At 41.0% G+C, this 19,403-nt stretch overlaps 2 protein-coding genes across 5 annotated transcripts in view; one reads left to right on the top strand and one right to left on the bottom strand.

The window, feature by feature from the left end:
* TBC1D8 (TBC1 domain family member 8) overlaps window positions 1–12,141 on the top strand; it is a 187,785-nt gene extending 175,644 nt beyond the window's left edge. For 2 of the 3 annotated variants that reach the window (XM_037057271.1, XM_037057269.1), the window contains 3 exons: window positions 8,500–8,589; window positions 8,962–9,059; window positions 11,155–12,141. In XM_037057271.1, coding sequence (XP_036913166.1) covers window positions 8,500–8,589; window positions 8,962–9,059; window positions 11,155–11,661 — 695 coding nt within the window. In that variant the 3' untranslated portion in view covers window positions 11,662–12,141. The remainder of the gene's footprint in view (window positions 1–8,499; window positions 8,590–8,961; window positions 9,060–11,154) is intronic. The other variant, XM_037057270.1, reaches the window with a different exon arrangement.
* A 1,444-nt stretch (window positions 12,142–13,585) lies between these two features.
* RPL31 (ribosomal protein L31) lies at window positions 13,586–19,403 on the bottom strand. 2 transcript variants are annotated; one of them, XM_037057266.1, is made up of 5 exons: window positions 19,316–19,403; window positions 18,788–18,894; window positions 15,145–15,270; window positions 13,744–13,856; window positions 13,586–13,650 (listed from the first exon to the last, which is right to left on the bottom strand). In XM_037057266.1, the coding sequence occupies exons 2-5, from the start codon at window positions 18,892–18,894 to the stop codon at window positions 13,619–13,621; spliced, it is 378 nt and encodes a 125-aa protein (XP_036913161.1). In that variant the 5' UTR covers window positions 19,316–19,403; the 3' UTR covers window positions 13,586–13,618. The 2 variants fall into 2 exon arrangements, with proteins under 2 accessions (XP_036913161.1, XP_036913160.1); XM_037057265.1 differs by having other exon boundaries at window positions 19,303–19,383.

The raw sequence follows: 19,403 nt of genomic DNA, 5'->3' as shown, positions 1-19,403 counted from the left end.
GTTCAGATTCATGTGAAGAAGTACAAATTTCTTCCTGAGTATCAAAGTCCATTTGCTGTCCAGAGGAAGGGTTTAGTCAAGAAGTTGAGTTAAAAGGAAAAATCTTACAAGTAATTTCAACTTTTAATTTGGTTGAAGATAGTTACTTTAAAACTACTTAAAATATTGAAAACCTGAATGAACTTAATTGAGAAAACTAAAAGAATGCATGAAAACATTAACATGTAGTGATACAGTATGGATTCAAAGCAAAAAGTCAACTCAGAAAAGAACAAGGTTGTACTTCATTAGTGTTGGTCAGTGTTATTATTTGGATCCTGAAACATAATTATAGGCTAATACTGCAATATCTGTATTTTAATAAAGAAAAGCTTTGTTTTGAAATATTTGATATGAAAAAATATTGATTGGATTAAAAATATAGTTACAGTAGCCACAAATTTTCAACATTCCATTTGTCAGGAAGAAAGAAACTGTTTGATATGTAGAATGACCAACCACATACTTGAAGTAAAAAATATTTAAACCATTCAAATTCTTGGTGGTGACAAGAAAGCAGTTTCCATCAAGTAGAGAAAAATGCCATTTGCCTCCACCTTCTTGTGATAGTGACATCTGTTTTGAAGAAGTCATTATTTCAAAGTCCTAATCAGGAATTGTATGTAGCTATTTCAATATTATTAGTATGAAAAATAATATTAAAAATTCTGAGTATGCTAAGATTTCAATACCATTCATTCCATTTTGTTACTTGACAAAGTCTAGTTTGTTCCATTGCTCAAAATAAAAGAATGTACTTTGGAAGTTTAAGTTCATTTACTTAGAATGGATCCACTTTCTAAACTTATGCAGTACAATTCGAAATACACAAGATCTTTCCTTGACATTGCTTTGTCAAGAGTACCAACAGACACACACACACACACACAAAATCATAGATTTCATGGAATGTTCATTGTGGATGAAAACCTCAGCAGGACTGCAGAATGTGATATTATGTGTTTGGAATTAACATCAACAGGACAAAAGATATGGAGCATGTGATGACTAATATTTGCCTAAGAGTAGTTTGGCACTCAGGTTATACCCACTATATTGGTTCTCTTTGGTTGGCCTGTTATGGTTATACTGAGAAACAATACTGGAGATAATTATAATCTTCTGCTTTTGCGAATGTGCCAATATGTCAAAATATCCACTGGCAGCCAATAAAACTAAAAAATTATTACATTGCTGTAAGGACCAAGTTGTTGAGAATGACCTAAGAGACATTACATGAAGAAAGCGCACCAAGTGAGGTAGAAACAGGTGAGCTAAATGATGACTCCATCCATAAGAACTTCCTTCAGAGAAATGGAAACAGAAAGAATATTCAGCTGAAGGAAATAACCATTTTGAAAACAGATGACCTACTGAGGAAACTTGCCAAGTTCAAATCATAGGATACAAAAATGACAGTTACCTTTCTGGTCTAACAATTTAGGCTGTACTGATACCAGCCAGGTCAGAAGTGATACCAGGCACACTGATTTGGTGATGAGCAGCTTAGGCTAGATAAGAGATCTGTTCTTCGAGTTGGGACCAAGACTTGAAAATGCCACTTGAAGTGGAAACTGCAGAATACAAAGCTCCTTAAAAACCTTTTGTGAACTTAAGGATTGCATTGAACTTTTTAAAAGAAAACTGAGGTGCTGAAGATCTCTAATGTTATCCAAGTTGTCAGGAAGCCACTAAGAAATTGGATTATGATCTCAGCATCCACTACTCACTATATCTCAAGAGATTTTTTTTACAGTAGATAGCTAACACACAAGTTGGGTACTTTAGTTGATTTCATATCAATGATTGAGTTATATTGTAATTCCTAATCCAAATGCAAGTCCTATAATTTGACTGCTTTTTCCAACCACTGTGGAGGGGTAGGAGAAGGACACGGTATTGCTTATGAAAGAAGAAAATATGATGGAGGATGGTATTATTTTGATGATTGTAGTATCTTAATTGAATGAGAAGGCTAAATTGTGCTGAAAGCAGTATGTTTAAGAGATGAGGGAATTTCAGATACCAAATATAAATTATTCATCAGATTTTAATTTGTGCAGTCCTTGAAATGGGACACAATGAAAGCTTTAATAGTTTCTTAATTCACTTATAGTCTTGAATTATGATATTATATATATAACAACATAAAACTAAGATTACATTTAGTTCAGATAACCCATTTACAAAGGCTAAAAGTGCATTCGAAGAATGTATGTAAACTCAGTCTTTACTATTTTCCCAAATGCATTGTATCCTGTTTCTGATCATAGATAGATGTTTTATTCAGTAAACCCTGATGTCCAGCCCTGTCATGGTGTTTTCTGTGTGCCAGGACTGGAAAGAGGCTGGAAAGCATTGCTTTGTGGTTGGTTGGCCTTTCCAGTTCCTTCTCAATGTTGATACTTTATGTGCCTCCTTTCTGGACACTCACCCACTGCTTGAATTAATTGTTCCACTCTATGCTTCCATGACGTGTGCATGTTCGTTCTATTAGAGTGACTTGTGGGTGTGCTTTTTCTGTTTGATGCACCAAACTTGCTGAGGACAGGGATCCAGTGTCCTATTGACATCTCAGTGGCTCTTATCTAGAAAATCCACTTCCATCATGACCGCCCCAAGTACCATCCAGTGTTTGTAATTTTCTACTTACTTAGTTTCTTGAGTGGCTTCTCACACTTGCCACTTTGTAGAATTTGTTTTCTGCAAAGCTGGGGAAAAGAATGACTCAGTATCTTTATTGCAGAAAAAAAAGATTGGAAAATAACTGAAACCTATCTTCTAAGAAAAGAGGGTAGCTTACCAAGGCCCTTTGGTGCCGTCTTATGGGTATTTAATCAATCACAACTTAATTTTGCCTTTGACTTATTCTCCGTGAATGGCTTACTAGTAAGCATCAGCCTTTTCAAAATGAGGATCCTTTGTCTGTAATCCCCTTTATAATTATTTTTGTGAGCTTTATTTATTTTTAGAAAGGGGGAAGGGAGGGAAAAAGAGAGGGAAATATCAATGTGGGAGAGAAACATTGATCAGTTGCCTCTCGCATGTCCCCAACTGGGGATCTGGCCTGCACCCCACATATGTGCTCTGACCTGGAATCAAACCAGTGACTTTTCAATGGTGCCCAACCCACTGATCAGGGCTATATTTCTAAGTGTTATTGATCTATAATTCACATACTACACAATTAATTCACTTAAAGTATATAATCCAGAGCTTCTAGTATATTCAGCTAAGCAACCATCATGATTTTAGAACCTTTTCATTACCCTCTTAAAAAAGCCCAAACCTGTTAGCATTGCCCCCCTGCCCTCCTACCCACTTCTCTCTGGTTTCTGTTCTATAGATTTACCTTGTCTGGATATTTTGTATAAAGGGAATCATGCAATATATGTGCTGGTTTTTTGCTGCCTTCACAGTTCATCCATGCTGTAGCATGTATCAGTGTTGCATTCCTATTTATGGCTGAATCTGATACACCAATTGGTGGGCATGCCATAATTTATCTGCTCACCAACTAATGAACAGTTGGGTTTGTTTCCAGCTTCTTGGCTCGTGGAACAATGCTGCTACATGCATTTGTGTATAAGTTTTTATACACGTTCTCATTTTCTTTTTATTTATTTATTTAATTCTGACTTCTGCCAAGATGGAGGCGTAGGTGGAAACACTGTGCCTTCTCTCACAACCAAGTTTGAACGCAACAAAGGTTTAGTAAACAAAGATGCAGCCAAAGAACAGAAAATTGAACTATACGGAAGTCCAACAACAACGAACCGTTCAACAGGGACCGGTAAGAGGGGCAGAGCCAGCAGCGGAGCAAGGTCGGGCAGGAAAGATCCCCCGACCCAGGTGCACAGGCAGCCAGGGTAGCAGTGAGGACCCAGTGAGGGTGCAGGGCAGGCTGACCATGGTCACATTCTCGCACAGATAAACCAGCAGAGGAGTGAGCAGTGAGACGGACCGTGAAGGCCACAGCAGGTGAACCCAGTGAGTGCGCAAGGTGGCGGGCTGACCGTGGTCTCACATTCCCGCCGGACCCCACGGCCCCCATGGTGGGAGGCGGCAGAGGGGACCGCCATTGCTTCCCTTTGACCCTGCCCCCATATACAGTGTCACAACCCAGCGACTTAGTTGCCCCACCCTGGTAAACACCTAGGGCTCTGCTCCTGATACGTAACAGGCACAAACAGTCCAAAATATGGCTCAAGAAGAACTCAAAGCCCCAGAGCCAATAACTCTAAGTGACCAAGAAACAGTGAACCTCTCAGATGCGCAGTTCAAAACACGGGTGATCAGGATGCTCACAGAACTGGTTGATTATAGTCACAAATTAGAGGAACATATGAAGGCTAAACTACTTGAAATGAAGGGAAATGCACAGGAAACCAATAGTGATGGAAAGGAAACTGGGACTCAAATGAATGGAGTGGCCCAGAAGGAACAACGAAACATCCAACCAGCAAAGAATGAAGAAATAAGAATTCAGAAAAATGAGGAGAGGCTTAGGAACCTCCAGGACATCTTTAAACGTTACAACATTCGAATTATAGGGGTACCAGAACGGGAAAAGAAACAGCCAGGAGTGGAAAACTTATTTGAACAAATAATAAAGGAGAACTTCCCCAGTCTGGCAAAGGAAATAGACTTCCAGGAAATCCAGGAAGCTCAGAGAGTCCCAAAGAAGTTGGACCCAAGAAGGAACACACCAAGGCACATCATAATTACATTAGCCAAGATTAAAATGAAGGAGAGAATTCTAGAAGCAGCAATAGATAAGGGGACAGTCACCTACAAAGGAGTTCCCATCAGACTGTCAGCAGATTTCTCAAAAGAGACCTTACAGGCAAGAAGGGGCTGGAAAGAAGTATTCCAAGTCATGAAATCCAAACACCTACAGCCAAGATTGCTTTATCCAGCAAAGCTTTCATTTAGAATGGAAGGACAGATAAAGTGCTTATCAGATAAGGCAGGTTCAAGGAGTTCATCATCACCAAGCCCTTATTATATGAAATGCTAAAGGGACTTATCTAAGAAAAAGAAGATGAAAAATATGAACAGTGAAAGGACAGCAAACTCACAGTTATTAACAACCACACCTAAAACAAAAGCAAACCAAGAGGACAGCTAGATCAGGAGTGGAACCATAGAAATGAAGATCACATGGAGGGTTAGCAACAGGGGAGTGGGAGGAGGAGAGAGGGGGAGAAGGTACAGAAAATAGCAGAGACAGTAGGTAGAAAATGGATAGGGGGGAGGGCAAGAATAGTAGGGGAGATATAGAATCTAAAGAACTTGAGACACGTGGCCATAAACTAAAGGGGGGAGAGTGGTGGGGGAGGGCATGTGCAGGGTGGAGGGGAATGAAGGGGGGAATAGAACAACTGTAATGGTGTAATCAATAAAATATATTTTAAAAATAAATAAAAATTTATTTAATTCTTCTTCAAGTACAGTTTTCTGTCTTATATTCCCAGCCCTGCCCCACCCAGTTCTCCCCACCTCCCTCCCATTTCCTCCCCCCACCTCAGTTATTGTCCATGTGTCCTTTATACTTGTTCCTGTGAATCCTTCCCCTTTTGCCCTGTGATTCTCTCCCCTCTCCCCTCTGGTCCTTGTCAGCCTGTTCTGTATTTCAGTGTCTTTGGTCATATTTTGCTTGCTTGTTTGTTTTGTTGTTTAGGTTCCTGTTAAACGTGAGATCATATGGTATTTGTCTTTCACTGCCTGGCTTATTTCACTCAGCATAATGCTTTCTAGTTTCATCCATGATGTTGCAAAGGGTAGGAGCTCCTTCTTTCTTTCTGCGGCATAGAATTCCATTGTGTAAACGTGCCATAGTTTTTTGATCCAGTCATTTACCAATGGGCATCCAGGTTGCTTCCAACTCTTGGCTATCGTAAATTGTGCTGCTATGAACATCGGGGTGCATAGGTTCTATTGGATTGGTGTTTCAGAGTTCTTAGGATATAATCCCAGCAGTGAAATTGCTGGTCAAAAGGCATTCTGTTTCCCATAGTGGTTGTACCAGTCTGGAATCCCACCAACAGTGAACTAGGGTCCCCTTTTCCCCACAACCTCTCCAGCATTCGTTGTTTGTTGCTTTGTTTATGATGGCTATTCTGAGTGGTGTAAAGTGGTATCTCATTGTGGTTTTAATTTGCATCTCTTTGATACCTATCGATATTGAACATCTTTTCATGTGTCTCTGGATCCTCTTTGTCCTCCTGGGAGAAGTGTCTGTTCAAGTCCTTTGCCCATTTTTTAATTGGGTTGCTTGTCTTCTTTGACTGGAGTCGAGTGAGTTCTTTGTATATTTTGGAGATTAAACCTTTGTCTGAGGTATCATTGGCAAATATGTTTTCCCAAACAGTTGCTTCTCTTTTTATCTTGATACTGCTTTCCTTAGCCATGCAGAAGCTTTTAATTTTGATGAGATCCCATTTGTTTATTCTTTCCTTTATGTCTCTTGCTCTAGGGACGTATCAGTGAAAATATTGCTGCGTGATATGTCTGAGATTTTCCTGCCAATGCTGTCCTCTAGGACTTTAATGGTTTCATGGCTTATATTTAAGTCTTTTATGAACCTTGAATTTATTTTGGTGAATGGTGTAAGTTGGTGCTCGAGTTTCATTTTTTTTTTTTGCATGTAGCTGTCCAGTTCTCCCAACACCATTTGTTGAAGAGGCTATCTTTACTCCATTTTATGTTATTGCCCCCTTGTCGAATATTAATTGACTGTAGAGATTTGAGTTTATTTCTGGGCTCTCTGTTCTATTCCATTGGTCTATGTGCCTGTTTTTATGCCAGTACCAGGCTGTTTTGATTACAGTGGCCTTGTAATACAGTTCGATATCAGGTATCGTGATCCCTGATATCAAATATATAGCAATAATACAATTTAAAAATATAAGATTACTTAGAAAAGAAGTTGCTAAAAAGAAAATCTTTGTAGGTTTCCAACTGTCCAAACCGGTTTTTCTGGTTTGCAGCAGGACCTCTCTGTTGGCTGAGATGCAGGCGTGCATGATCGCACCTGCGCCAGCCAGGCTTCGGGATTGGGATGTGGGCGCCTCTGCCCCCAGCAGTCTGCCTGGGTCCGGTGGGGTCTGGCACTGTCCTTCCCAGTCCTGTGGCGGGACCCAAGTGCTCCTGCCCCTCCCATGGATGGCTGCTGGGCTGGTTGGGTGGTGAGGCAAGTTGCTGTAGCTGAACACCTCAGTTCACTTTCCAATTAAGACTTCTCCCCAAAGCCTGCCTCTCAGCCCAGCCCAGTCCCCAAAAGACTGGCAATGACAGTGTCCTTCTCCATTCCCCCGGGCTGGTGGGCTGGTGGGCAAGTGACCACAGAGTCTGCAGTTGAACACAGCCCTCTGCCCTTGTTACCCTTTATGCAGGGTAAACTTAAGCAGACAGGTCTCTGCCTGGTATTGCCCAGCCTTGATTAGACGGGGAGGGAGGCAGTTCTCTCCCATGGACCCTGTAGCAGGCCCACAGCTCCCCCAGTGTGTGTTGTAGACCCGCTGGGTGTCGGGCTTCTGGAGTTCCCTCTGCAGCAGGCACCCCAGCGCTGGTCCCAGACCAAGGCCTCCGTTTCCAGGACGAGGGCGCAGTTGCTTTTGTCGTCACTGACTTCCCGCAGTCCTCACTGACCTTCAGCTGTCTGGTCCCTCTGTCACACTCTCTGGTCTCTTATTTTCAGAAATGCTGGGGAATTGTTGGTTGATTATGCTGTTCCTCAGTAGATCCGCCTGGATTTTCTACCAGGTGTAGGGGAGCTGGGTTCTCTCTGTGCTACTCTGTCGCCATCTTGTCCTCATCCCATGTTCTCCTTTTCTTTTAGTATACACCTAGTGGAGTTTCTGGGTTGAATAGTAATTTAACTTTTTTGAGGAACTGCCAGGCTGTTTTCCAAAATGGCTGTAACATTTTATATTTCCATCAGCAGTGTATTAGGGTTGTGATATAATTGTATTTTTGTGCATTTCAAAACTTGTAATAAAGTGCTTTGAAATCAGTACAGCTCTTTCCAATTTTTGTTAGAAAGTATGTAATATAGCACAATGTGCCTATTATAGAAAAACAACATGAAAAACTTAGAACAAATTACCTATTATTCCACCCAAAGATATGGTGTTTATTTGTAAAATTTATGGGTATAGTATACACATACATATCACACGTTTTTCTAGGCCAGGTCTTGTGAATTGGTATATCATTAATTACAACAGTATATATACATACATCCAGAAAAGAGGACTACTCTGGTATGTGAGATATTTTCTTTACTCTGTGTATCTAGACAGTGCTTTCTGTATACCTGGGTTCACAGATCCTGCAAAGGCTGCTGTGGTTCCCACAGGTTGGGGGCTGCTGGCTTACTTAACCTTTAGTTTTCTTACTTAAAAAGCTTTGGTTTTAGTCAAGATAACATTATTTGTTCAACTTAATTTTTTTAAGCACTCACTGAAAATGATCGAGACAGCCAGTCACCATTAAAGAATCCTCTGTTCTCGACGTCAAGACCTCTGGTTTTTGGGACATCAAATGGCACGTACCTCTCTTCATTGATACCTTCCATATGGCATACCACTGCTGTTTCCAGGAGCAAGACTTTGCAGCTCTTCTTAGACTCACCTCTGCCCTCCCTCCTGAGAAGGAACACTGAGCCTGCTGCTTTCAAAGGCCAGAAACCTTGAGTTGTAGTGTACTATTGACTGCCCCTACCACGTTTATTCCTCTTGTAGCAAGAGATGTCACCCAGCTGCCATTCTCCATTTGTGATTAGTTGTAAAACCTTGTTCCTCTTACGTCATCTATGTTCCTCAGTTTGGAATTCCTTCACCCTGCACTTACCCCCTTTTATGTTTTTTTTTGTGCTTTTATTGTATTTACACTAACACATTGTTTCCTTTGTCTCAGGTAATGCAGCTGATTATCAGAAACAGCTAAAGCAGATGATTAAGGATTTAGCCAAAGGAAAAAATGAAACTGAGACTGAATTGCCCCAAATGAGCCAGGTATGGACTTTACTCTGTGTAAACAATTAACTATTTTGCCAAATGATTTGTTTAGAAGTTAGTTTGGTAATTCAGGTACCTACAAAGCCATTATCAAAGGATCTTAAAACTTTTGGGGGGAAATGTTTAAAAATGATTTATTCAGAGCTCTTCAAAACAGGCTGTCTTTGAAGAATTTTCCTATCAAATTCAATAACCAAAGTGTGATGAACATTTATTCCATAGAGTGATAGCATTTGGTGGTACTGTGGATATATCATAGTTTTCTTCCCCTAAAATTGGTCAGTGATCAGCCCTAGCTGGTGTGGTAGCTCAGTGAATTGAGCGTGGGCCTGCAAACCAAAGGATCTCGGTTCGATTCCCAGTCAGGGCACATGCCTGAGTTGCAAGCCAGCCCCCAAGCAGGGGACGCATGAGAGGCAACCATACATTGGTATTTCTCTCCCTCTCTCCTTCCCATCTAAAGATAAATAAAATCTTTAAAAAGTTTTAAAAAATTGGCTTAAAAGCATTGATTACATGACAGTACTTATCTCCTAAAGCCTTTCTGCAATCTTCAGAACAGGTTTCTGTGCCACTTTCAAGCACCATGTGATGGTGGTAGGTTATTTCACAGTCCTTTATTACAGGTACTAAGTCTTTTTGGTGCTAATGTGCCATGAGCCTTCCAGAGGGTACATTTAGCATGCAGTTTCTCAAGTCTGGTTTTGACCTCAAGTATCTTTTGGGGTTCCTAGGTTGTGACATATTTGACGAGTGTTGCTCTACTCTGGGGTGTTCCTTTCATTTTCTTTCTCCATAAAATTAGTTACATCTCAATACTGCATGTCAGTCGTACCTTGATTTTAAAAAAAAATAGTTAAATCTCATCAGCTAGAGCCATAGCATTACCATTTCGATAGTGTATCAACTTTTTACTACAAACAAAAATGGGCTGCATCAATACTTGAAATCATTTACTTCAAAAACAATCATGGATATTTCTTTCAAAGCATTAAATACCTATTAAATTAGCAGTTCTCAACCATTTTCTTATTCCTAGAATTGTGTAGCTAAATCTCACATGAAGCATCTCTCATCACATTACACAGTTTCAGTTTGGGCAGGAGTGTGTAATTTCAGAAGCGTAAGTCATCACTGTCCTTCATTTTTACCACCTTTTAGTTGCTGCATGGTAGTCCCACCAGAGGAACAAGCCATTAGTCATATTTAAGTTGCTTTCAACTTTTTCCTGTAATAACCCTTAGTTTAAACATACCTTTAAACAAAAGTTCTGCATAGCTTTTGGATGCACTGCTTGCCTGAAGTTGACTTGCTGGGTTAAAGGATGTATACACATTTTCACATTGGGATGGGCAAGTTTTTTTCCGTAAGATGGCTTTAGTAGAACTTGGTGGTCTTTAATTTCATTTGAAACAATTTTGGTAGATTGCATTGTGACAGCTGTCATACCAGCATACATTAGAAAAAAAACATCAGAATTGGTGAATTCTTGTATAGCCATTTTAATGTTACAGATGGAAGAAACTACACATTTTCAGCATGTTAGCTTTATTCAAGAAAGGTAAAAATGTAACTGAAATGCAACATTTGTTCAGTGTATGGAGGTGCTGTGACTGAATTTGTCAAATGGTTTTAAGTTTAGTGCTGGAGATTTCTTGTTGGACAATGCTCCACAGCTGGGTAGAGCAACTGAAGTGGACAGTGATCAAATTAACAATCAACATTATACCGCACGGGCAATTGCTGAGATACTTGAAATATCCATATCAGTAGTTATTGGTGAAAATGAAAAATGTGTCCTTACAGAAAAAACTAAACAGACTTTTGGGGCAACTCAATACAATAGCACACTTAGAAGTATGCTATTTGTATAGACAAATACTATTCAAAGCATCCATACTCCTTAGAAATATAGCATATTTCTAAGTGTGCTGAAATTCTCTGTAGTCTAACGGCAGATACCTTGTCTCATATTCTGCTTCCAAAAGTACCATGTACTTTTCTCTAAGTACTAAAGTTTTTTTTTTTTTTTTGAAAGCATAATTCTGTCCTGGTTATGCTGCTATATACCATATACCTTTTTTTCCCCCAGAGAGAATTTATCCAGTTCTGTAAAACTTTGTACAGTATGTTCCGGGAAGATCCAGAAGAAAACAATTTGTATCAAGCCATTGCCACAGTAACCACTCTGCTGCTGCAGATAGGGGAGGTGGGGCACCGAGGTAGCAACTCTGGAAGCTGCTCTCAGGACAGTGGGGAGGAGCCACAGGCTTCAGTTCCTTCTCTGGAGCAGGACTCTGTATTTGCAGACACTGACCCTGGGACAGCTTCCCAGGATGCCCAGGCATTTCCTGAAGAGGTAGGAGACTGGACAGTCTCCCTTGAGCATATCTTAGCTTCACTTTTGACTGAACAATCATTAGTAAATTTTTTTGAAAAGCCACTGGACATTAAATCCAAACTTGGAAATGCCAAGATCAATCAGTACAGTCTCAAAACTTTTGAAATGAGCAGTCCATCACATCGTGAAATCAAGCAAGACAGCAGTTTGCTGAGACAAGTCTGCCATAACAAAGCAAGGATCACAAAGCAAGTTTAGTGGGTGGTCAGCCCGTAAATCCAGGTTTCAGGCTCAGGGTATATCCCACAAGCTGGGTATAACCAGGTAATCAACCTGACAGCCCCAGCTGTGGCCAGGATAACTTATGTAACCTTCAAACATGTATTTCTATTTATTCTTAAGAGAATTACCAGTTTTGAGATTTGCTTAAATGGACATTTCTGCTGTGATCCTGTTCTCAGAACCAAAGTCCAATGTATCGTACTAACCCAGAGACAAACGCCCAAGCTTCTATTTTTCACTTGGATAATGGGAGGTCCAGAATCAAGTTCACTTCCAAATCTAAGAGCCACTATCTGTGCAATTGCATTTGGCTTTTTTGCACAAATTGTTTCAATGTTGGTAATTGTAACCATTTCAATATATTTGGTTGTATTCACCTGTCCTTGCAAAAAAATGTTGTATATATATTTTCAATGCTGGCCTCCAGATTTTTAAATAAATTTTTGTATTGACTTTGGTCCTTGTTTATGCCTTATACTTATTAGAGTCTATAGTCTGGGTTGTGCCAGTGAACAGATAAGCTGGAGATGTCCCTCCCCCTCAAATCTTGTGTTCCTGGTAAATGGTGCAACAGGCACAGGGGTGTCCAACCTTCAGCCCAGCACAAAATCATCGATTTACTCAAAACATGAGGTTTTGCCCTGGCTGGTGTAGCTCATTGGATTGAGCACAGGCCTGTGAAACAAAGAATTGCAGTTTGATTCCCAGTCAGGGCACGTGCCTGGGTTGCAGGCCAGTTCCCAGTGGGGGACACACAAGAGGCAACCACACATCGATATTTCTCTCCCTCTCTCCTTCCCTTCTCCTCTCTCTGANACAGGCACAGGGGTGTCCAACCTTCAGCCCAGCACAAAATCATCGATTTACTCAAAACATGAGGTTTTGCCCTGGCTGGTGTAGCTCATTGGATTGAGCACAGGCCTGTGAAACAAATTATTGCAGTTTGATTCCCAGTCAGGGCACATGCCTGGGTTGCAGGCCAGTTCCCAGTGGGGGACACACAAGAGGCAACCACACATCGATATTTCTCTCCCTCTCTCCTTCCCTTCTCCTCTCTCTGAAAATAAATATTTAAAAAACAAAGAAAAACCCCCCACGAGATTTCTTTTGTGATTATATGTTGCAACATATTTAATGTGTGGCTCAAGACAACTCTTCTTCAAGTGTGGCCTGGAGATGCCAAAAGATTGGACACTCCTGCTTGGATTTATAACCCTAACTTGGCTGTGCACTACCATCACCAACAAGGCTTCCGAGATGACCTCTTTATAGGGGTGTAAATATAACCCCTGCAACACTGTGTTTTCAGGCTGAAGATTGTGGATTATGTAAATTTTACCCCTGAGCTCCATGTAAACCCAGACTAAAAATACCTCGAGGCCATTATGGTGAGCTAAAATATTAACTGTGCATACAAATTAAACATTAATTTGGTTACCCCATCAAAATAGCAATTATTTCAGAAGACAATTCAGTACTTCTTAACAATTACATTCAATACAGATAAAGGCAGAAGCTTACATACTATCAAGGATAAATAAATCTAAGATACTATCAATTATCATTTCAGTTTGGTAAAATGAAGTGGCCAACAGCAATTGAGTTCTACATGCCAGTTTCTGGAAAAAGTTTATCTTAGTGCTTTTACATATATGGAATCCTAACATTACCTCCAATGCCCCAACTACCTAAACCATCATTCTAAAGCTAGCCTACACCTCAAAATTACCTTTAAAAACTTGCTTAGGACCAGTCCAAATATTGAGAAAGTCAGGGGCTGGAAAGAAGGGACACAGGTACAGTACTAAGGAAAAGCTTTCCAAATAATTCTGATTGGGAACTACTATAAGATATACAAATACATTCCATTGCTACCAGAAACAGGAAACCAAACCACAAAGGCAGTTTCATAACTTTATTCAACAATCAGCAGTTAGTTCTCATCCACATTAACTGTTTGTAGATCTGCAAAAGAAAAGACAGCTAGTCACCTTCCATACCCATACATTGTATCATTTTTCTAATCTAAACAGCTTTGTGGAATAAAGTAAAACTTACTTTTGAAAGTGGTGACAGGTACATAGGTAACCAACGTATAGAGCTTGTTTGGTGAATCTTCATCCTCATTACGTTTTCTGGACAACCGCACTCGGATACGGTATGGGACATTCCTAATAACAAATACAGGTGTGCTGGTAAAGCTAATTCCTCCCATCACAACAAAGAAGCCACCAGGTATATTCACACATCTTATCCCCACTCCTGTAACATGTTTCTAATTGCATCATCCTTTGTTCTAACCTGACCAACCAGCTACTACAGAAAACTGTTGTTTCAGGGTATATACTTGTCTTAGTATGCAGCCACCACCGACATTCAACATATAGAAATTGTGTTTATGGTCTTTGTCTAAAAGTTAAATTTGGATAAACACTAAAATAACTTTGCAGGCTACATTGAACACAAAGTATTAAATGTTGTTTACTCTCTGCATCACAGTGGATTGTACTGCCTGCCTTTTACTGGTCTGTGATGAAGTGTCCCGATAGTTGGGACTACAGTCATCCCTCGCTATATTGTGGTTCACTTATTGAGGTTTCACTGTATCATGGGGCTTCAACCCCATGCTACAACTGTATACTTCAATGGCTGAGTACCCACATAGAATTTTATGTTAAAATTACAGCTCCTTTATCTCACGTTTCTACCAGCACTCTAAATGCTAGTCCATTGCAGGGCTGAATGTCATCCCATCCAATCCTAACACTGAAATACTACCCAGATGCTACACTCTGCCCTAGTCTTATAAAATCACCTAGGCCACTGTAGTGCCACTATCCTTATTTCCACGCTGGCATCTTACACTGTCCTTAACAGCAAAAACCACCCCCCTCCTTAATAAGTTAAGGGTTCTCAACCTTGGCCCTATTGACATTTGGGCTAGATAATTCTTTGTGTGGAGGGCTGTTATGAATTCTAGGATGTTTATCAGAATCTGTGGCCTATACTGACAACCAAAACTGTGCCTGGGGGAGGATATGTAAAATTGCTTATGGTTAAAAACTGCTCCAATCGTTTCTAGAGAGAAATAGACTCTTCGCCATGACTTATAAGATCCCTTATGATCTCCCTCCCACCTAACTTTCCATCCTTGTTCATATCACTTATCTCCAAGTCATTCACGTCATCTTCAAGTCACTTATTTGACTTCACCTGATTTGTTCTCTCTGTGCACCACTCCCACCTGACCTTCACATTGCTGGCTCCTTTGTTATTTGTCTCATTAAAAATACCATGTTAAAGGGCTTCTCTGCAAGTGCTACCCGACCCTTTGATTTACTGGCATATTATTTTATACTTTTATAAGCATTAGCTAATTACTGAACTTATATAGAATGTGCAAAGTGAGCTGGTGTGATTTTAAAGGTTCATTTTATAACACAGATAACACTTCAGCACCTTATTCCTTTGGCCCAGACAGCTTTGTTGAGCCTGGTGTCAATGCGCACATCTGGAGTCCCCATCTCCTTCATGGCAAATTTCCGGATCTCTTTAAGTGCTCGAGGGGCACGCTTCTTGAAGCCCCTTAGATCCAAACATAAGTAAATAAATGAATTAAAGGAGTACAGTATTAAATGAAATACATATGTTCCACTTTCATAAAAGAAACCTACACCAAACTTGAACAAGACAGGACAATCCTTTTTCCAGGCAGTGTTAAATTAATGCCCAGCAACTAACATATTTAGAACACAAAAGATGGTACAACCCACTTTTAGTACTAGAATAAGGGCTCTACATACGGCCCTTAAGTATTGTTAATATACATATTGGGCAACCCTTTCCCGATGAAAATCAACCCCAAACTCTAATAATACCACTTACCAAGGAGAATGTAATCAAAGGATGACTTTAGAATATACTTGAACATAAAACATACAACACTGAACGGTAAGCATTGGTAAGCATTCCCAGATCAAAATGAGGGGGGAAGCAAAAAACCCTGGGAATTGATAAAAATTTGTTTATTTCTTATTTATACTTCAGTCACCTTCAAAGTACTCTCCATTTGATGCAATACAACTATCGAGACATTCCCCCCCCCCCACTGCTCAAAACAATTTTTGAACTTGTCAATTTTGATACCTTTTAGTGCTTCTGTTGTTTTGTTTCACCTCTTGCACATCAGCAAAATCTTTCCTTTTGATGACTTTTTTTCATCCAAGGAAACAACAGAAAAAGTTGCCTGGGTGGGGACTGGGTAGGGCATGGTGGCATGGCATTTTGGGTCAAAAACTGCTGGAATACTCAGTGCAGGGAGGAGCACTTGTAAATCCCCCATCATGTAATGGGCAAATGTGCCCCCCCCATCATCAAAAAAACCCACACTTAAGCCAAACAGCCTCTCACAATGTCAACTGGTGTACTTAGTCAGGTGGGTTCCTAGAATACTTAGCAGGGAGAGCCTATACTACAAGGGCCCTGCTCTCCAAAAGCTAATTCTTTTTTGGGGGGGCGGGTCCCCACTCATAATTACAGCTCTCATATCTTAAGACACACCATGTTTTTGGAGACCATTCAATACTAATTTAAATGTTCATTTCCCTGGTCTGTGCTCAAAGAACAGAGACCTGAAATGTACAGATTCCTCTCACAAAATATGATGAAGACAAGAGTTAAGTCTATGAAGCTCTTGGCATGTGCCAGGCACTGTCATCAGATCCTGTCAGTTCCAGCTCCAGGATAGGTACTATTAATGTGCTGTTTAAACAAGGACACAAATCCACTTGATTTCATGCCTTCACTTGGGCCCTGCCAATGATTCAATTCTAACCCAAGGAACAGCTCCTGGCATGTAATAGTGCCGCATACTTGTTAGATTAAGCAAACTTTATGGAACCCAATAAAAATAACAAATGGAGCATGGAAGAGTGACTTAATTCTGTTCTGAAACCTTCAATAATGTCCCATGACCCACAAAAGACCCGACTCTCTACCCACCCCTACATCCACTTTACCAGGTCTCTCCTACTCTACTCTCACCAGCCTCCTTGTTATTTCTAGCAAGTAAGCAAGCTCATGCCATTCATTTAAATACTTAATCACCTAGAAATAAAAGGCACTAGGAATACTATCAGTATCATAGCAAAATCCTAAACCCTTCAGATTATGATACTTCTGGAGTATATCAAATGGTGTTAGGTCTGACAGAGGAAAATAAACCAGGGAAAAGAGGTGGGGAGTACTAGGGAAGGGGATTACAGGTTTGAGTAAGATGGCCAAAGAAATATTGGAGTCAAGAGCTGAAGCATGATGGCATCCTCATGTGTGAGAAAGAGCAAAGGGGGTGGGGGAGAGTAAAAGTAAAACCAAACAGCCTCCCTGAATCAGATACATGTCTGATACAATTAAGAAAATAAGTGGCCAATTCATACAGAATCAGCAAGAACTCTGGATTCCAATCTGAGTAAATGGGGAGCCAATGGAGGGTTTGAGGATACACTAGATTTTTGGGGAGCGAGGGAGAACCAGGATCAGGGAGCTACAAATTATAACCTTTGAGGTGACACAGAATGGTGGAGGGACCAGTGCAATGGGTCAAATGGTGAAAGGCAGAGCCAACAGGACATGCTTACTTGCCAGTAATTGAACTAGGGAAGAGGAATGGGAAGGTTAGGGTTGGAGATGGATACTAGGATTTGGTTTGGGGCCATGTAAAGTTTGAGGTGTCTACTTAAACATCCAAGTATAAGTAGAAAAGAGGAATCGAGTCCTGGGACTCAACATTAAGAGGATGGGTTATAAGAGAAACCAACAAAGTAGAAGGATAAGGAGCAGGTAGAGAGGAGGAAAAAAATATAAGACTGAAATCTTTGAAAGTAAATAAATAAAGCATTTCCACAGAAGAAACAAGAAACTGTTACTTGCTGCCAATCAAAGGACTGGGAAATGACCAAAAGGTTTAGTACTAGGCAGGTATTCACTTTGGGCTTCTGTATCAAAGCACTAAGTGCCTGAAAAACGCCCACCTGCAACAGCCCACACCCACACTTTTCAAGTGTCCTATTTGTTAGTGTGATCTTTAAAACAATACCCCTTTTTACTTGGCACAACTTACCATTTTATATCTAAATAGTTGTCTAACTTCCCATAAATCAAATAGGAAGGTAGGACTTTTGGTTCAAATGGGTGGTGGGAAGAGAATGTCGTTACTCAGAAGCAAAACTAATGCACCAAAATGGCACTGGCTTTTGGACCCAGCAGCCACCTCAGAGACCCCAAATAAGACAAAAGGAACACTGATGCCTCCACATGACCAACCCTTGGCTGGAAACAGCCAGTTAGGCTCAATGGGGACAACACTGCACATTTCAATCCCTTGAAAAATTAGTTGTCCTGGAGACTGCCAACTCAAGTGTGAGAGATTTTGCTCCAGAGATTGGTGCCTGAATAGATAATTTTGCCCCTTAATATTTGTGTATTCAAGATTTGGTCTCCATTATCAGCAGTAAGCACAATATGCAGAAAATGGGAAAAATACTAATCTTAAGAAAAACCAAACCCCAGGAAAAAATATAGAACAATTCTTTTCCTGTCTCTAGCGGTTTCTCCTCTGATCATAACTCCATTAATATTAATGAGTACGTATCTATAGGTATCAGAGAAGTAAAATAATCCCATTTAAGTTCTCACACTCTGGAATGGATAGGTTTTTTTTTCTAAGTTGACTGTTTACTTTCCTAGAGTCTAAATAGAGACATTAAAATGTTTGCTTCCCCCAGCATACACATTGTTCATTTCGCCTGCCCAGGTCTATTTAATTCAATTACAAGCACTGAGTGGAATGATTTTATCACGTGTTTTCCCAATTGGCTCTCCCAAAAACCTGATCATTCAATCTCAGGTTGTAGTCATCAAAACCCTACCTTTAAACCCTATTGACCGAAAATAGGGTCCCCACAATACGGATACGAGTTTTTAAAGAAATGCTAATTTCTAGATCACCTAGCATTTAATTCTGGGCAGACACAAGAGACACACCCAGACGGGCTGAGTTCGGAAGGCTCAGACCAGCGTGGCTGGGCGAGGGTAGGGTACTCACACTCCATGGATGCGCTTGTGGATGTTGATGGTGTACTCTCTGGTTACTACCTCGTTGATGGCAGAACGGCCCTTCTTCTTCTCGCCACCCTTCTTTGCGGGAGCCATCTAAACTCAGGCGACAAGGGGCCTCTGAATAGGGTAGGACCCGTACAAGCCAATTCCTCCCTCCCGGACCCAGGCTCACGCAGCCGCCCTCTCGACGCTTCCGTGTGCAGAAGCCCGGCTGATGCCCGAAACCTTAGTTTTCGGGAGTCAAGCCAGCCATTCCACAGCACAAGCATCCACGCCCTTCCAGTGTCCCCGTCCCGGAAACCCCTGCGGCTCGGTACCCCTAAACCGTTCACCCTCCCAGGCTACAATAGCCCTTAAGCCCAAGGCGGATTCCCGTTCTCTGGAACGCGGAGTCCCGGCCCAGCTCAGGAGAAATCCCGTTAACCGGGTCCACGATCCCACTGTCCGGGTCGACGCAACCGCGGGCAAGGATGGACCCAGATCCCTAAGTCCGACACTCACAGCCTGTACTCACTATGATGGACCCAGGTTGAAAAGAAAGAGCGCGAGGAATTGTGGGACAAGGGAAGCTGGGATGCAAGTACAACTTCCGGGTCGCCTGG

Source organism: Sturnira hondurensis, unplaced genomic scaffold, assembly GCF_014824575.4.
Source record: "Sturnira hondurensis isolate 20B ecotype Veracruz unplaced genomic scaffold, ASM1482457v3 Scaffold0009664, whole genome shotgun sequence".
NCBI classification, from domain to species: domain Eukaryota; kingdom Metazoa; phylum Chordata; class Mammalia; order Chiroptera; family Phyllostomidae; genus Sturnira; species Sturnira hondurensis.
The sequence above is the reverse complement of the archived record's forward strand: the minus strand, read 5'-3'. Positions and strand labels throughout refer to the sequence as shown.